This window comes from Geospiza fortis, unplaced genomic scaffold (genome assembly GCF_000277835.1).
Source record: "Geospiza fortis unplaced genomic scaffold, GeoFor_1.0 scaffold1096, whole genome shotgun sequence".
In the NCBI taxonomy this organism is placed as follows: Eukaryota; Metazoa; Chordata; class Aves; order Passeriformes; family Thraupidae; genus Geospiza; species Geospiza fortis.
Window position 1 is genome coordinate 3,844 of NW_005055141.1, and position 3,297 is coordinate 7,140.

General features: G+C 57.6%; 1 protein-coding gene across 1 annotated transcript in view; it reads left to right on the forward strand.

Annotated features, from left to right (window-relative positions):
• Positions 1-142: 142 nt before the first annotated feature.
• Positions 143-3,297, forward strand: part of LOC102039634 (alanine aminotransferase 2-like) — a gene marked incomplete at both ends in the record, with an annotated part of 7,307 nt that continues 4,152 nt past the window's right edge. Inside the window, 3 exons of the mRNA XM_014311586.1 lie at positions 143-222; positions 324-460; positions 2,229-2,427. Coding sequence (XP_014167061.1) covers positions 143-222; positions 324-460; positions 2,229-2,427 — 416 coding nt within the window. The remainder of the gene's footprint in view (positions 223-323; positions 461-2,228; positions 2,428-3,297) is intronic.

A 3,297-nucleotide genomic window follows, 5' to 3' on the forward strand; every position in this document is an offset into this window, starting at 1 on the left:
CTCTCGGTGGGATCTGTGGTGTATCTCGGGTGGGACCCGTGGTGTATCTCGGGGGGGATCCATGTGGTGGGACCCGTGGTGTATCTCGGGCGGGACCCGTGGTGTCTCGATCTCGGTGGGGTGAGCCCCGCGCGTGCCCCAGGCCAGGTGCAGAGCCGCGAGTGCATCGAGCAGGTCATCAAGTTCGCCTACGAGGAGAAGCTCTTCCTGCTGGCCGATGAGGTGGGCGGGGCCGGGGCCACCCGGGGCGTGTCCCCCGTTCCCGGGAAAAGCCCGGGATTCCCGGAATGACATCCCGGGATGTGCCCTCGTCCCCACGCCAGGTGTACCAGGACAACATCTACGCCGAGGGCTCGGCCTTCCACTCCTTCAAGAAGGTCCTGATGGAGCTGGGGCCGCCCTACGCGGACTCGGTGGAGCTGGCCTCCTTCCACTCCATCTCCAAGGGATTCATGGGAGAGTGAGTCCTGGGAACGCCGGGAATGCCGGCCTGGCGGGAGAGTCACCACGGGCCCCGTGGGACGTGGCATGGAGGTGCCACCACCCCATGGATCTCCTGGGGGTGGGATCATGGATTGTCATGGACGTCATGGACTGGGGATGGACATGTCACCACCACCCCATGAATCTGCTGGGCATAGGGCTGGGAACATGGATTGCCATGGATTAGGGATGGAGGTGCCACCACCCCATGGATTGTCATGGATTTGGGATGGAGAGGCCATCACCCCATGGATCTCCTGGGGGTGGGGTTGGGGTCATGGATTGGGGATGGAGGTGCCACCACCCCATGGATTGTCATGGATTTGGGATGGAGAGGCCATCACCCCATGGATCTCCTGGGATTGGGGTCATGGATTGCCATGGATTGTCATGGACTGGGGATGGAGAGGCCACCACCACTCCATGGATCTCCTGGGATGGGGTTGGAGGTGGCACTGGATGCGGATGTTGAGATTCCATGGATGCCATGTCTTATCCACGGATTCCCATCCCAAATCCCCATCCATGGGTCCTTATCCATGGGTTCCTATCCATGGATCCCATCCATGGATCCTTCTCCATAGGTTCCTATCCATGGATTCCCATCCCAAATCCTCATCCATGGCTCTTCACCCATGGATCCCACCCATATCTTCCATCCATGGGTCCTTCTCCAAAGGTTCCTATCCATAGGTTCCTATCCACGGATTCCCATCCCAAACCCCCATCCATGGATCCTTCTCCAAAGGTTGCCATCCATGGATTCCCATCCTAAACCCCCATCCATGGATGGCACCCATGGACATTGGTTCCTGTCCTTGGATCCTATCCATGGGTCCCTCTCCATCGGTTCTTATCCAAGTATTCCTAACTGAAATCCTCATCCATGGATCCCATGCATGGGTCCCTCTCCAAAGGTTCCCATCCATGGATCCCATCCATGGATCCTTCTCCAAAGGCTCCCATTCATGGGTCCCATCCATGGGTCCTTCTCCATAGGTTCCCATCCATGGATCCCATCCATGGATCCTTCTCTAAAGGTTCCTATCCATGGATCCTATCCCAAATCCCCATTCATGGGTCCCATCCATGAGTCCTTCTCCATAGGTTCCCATCCACGGATTCCTATCCCAAACCCCCATCCATGGGTGCCTCTCCAAGGGTTCCTACCCATGGATCCCATTCCATAGGTTCCCATCCATGGATTCCCATCCCAAACCCCATCCATGGATCCCATCCATGGATCCCACCCACATCTCCCATCCATGGCTGCCTCTCCATAGGTTCCCATCCATGGATCCCATCCCACATCTCCCATCGATAGGTCCTTCTCCAAAGGTTCCCATCCATGGATCCCATCCATGGGTGCCTCTCCAAGGGTTCCTACCCATGGATCCCATTCCATAGGTTCCCATCCATGGATTCCCATCCCAAACCTCATCCATGGATCCTATCCATGGATCCCACCCACGTCTCCCATCCATGCGTCCTTCTCCAAAGGCTCCCATCCCTGGATCCCATCCATGGCTGCCTGTCCATAGGTTCGCATCCATGGATCCCACCCACATCTCCCATCCATGGGTGCCTCTCCAAATGTTCTCATCCATAGATCCCATCCCAAACCCCATCCATGGATCTTCATCCATGGGTCCCACCCCCATCTCCCACATCTTGACCCGTCCCCGTCCCCGTTCCCGGTTCCTGGCATTCCCGGCATTCCCGGTTGATGGCGCCGTGTCCGGCAGGTGCGGCCTGCGGGGCGGGTACATGGAGGTGGTGAACCTGCACCCCGAGGTGAAGGCCGAGCTGTCCAAGCTCGTGTCCGTCCGTCTGTGCCCGCCCGTGCCCGGACAGATGATCCTGGACACCGTCATGGACCCGCCCAAGCCCGGAGAGCCGTCCTACGAGCGCTTCCAGGCGGTACGCACCGCGGGAATGGGATCTGTGGGATTGGGATCCTTGGGATTGGGATTGGGATGGGATTCATGGGACGGGATCCATGGGATTGGGATCCATGGGATTGGGATGGGATCCATGGGATGGGATCCATGGGATGGGATCCATGGGATGGGATCCATGGGATGGGATCCATGGGATGGGATCCGTGGTCATGGACCCGCCCAAGCCCGGAGAGCCGTCCTACGAGCGCTTCCAGGCGGTACGGAGCGGCGGGAATGGGATCCATGGGATTGGGATCCATGGGATCCATGGGATTGGGATTGGGGTGGGAATTAGGATTGGGATTGGGGTTGGTGTTGGGGTTGCTGTTGGGATTGGGGTGGGATGAGATCCCTGGGATTGGGATCCATGGTCATGGATCTGCCCAAACTCATCCTACGAGCGCTTCCAGGCGGTATGGAGCCGTTGGGGCGGGATTGGGATCCATGGGATCCATGGGATTGGGATTGGGATCCTTGGGATCCATGGGATTGGGATCCATGGGATTGGGATTGGGATTGGGATTGGGGTGGGATCCATGGGATGAGATCCACCCAAGCCCGGAGAGCCGTCCTACGAGCGCTTCCAGGTGGTACGGGGAGGTGGGATTGGGATCCATGGGATTGGGGTTGGGATCCATGGGATTGGGGTTGGGATTGGGATCCATGGGATTGGGGTTGGGATGGGATCCACGGGGTAATAGGATAATGGGACAATGGGATAATGGGATAATGGGATAATGGGATAACGTGGTAATGGGATGGGATAATGGAATTGAATTGGGATAATGGGGTAATGCAATAATGGGAAAATAGGATAACGGGATAACGGGATAACAGGATAACGGGATAACGGGATAACGGGATAACGGGATAA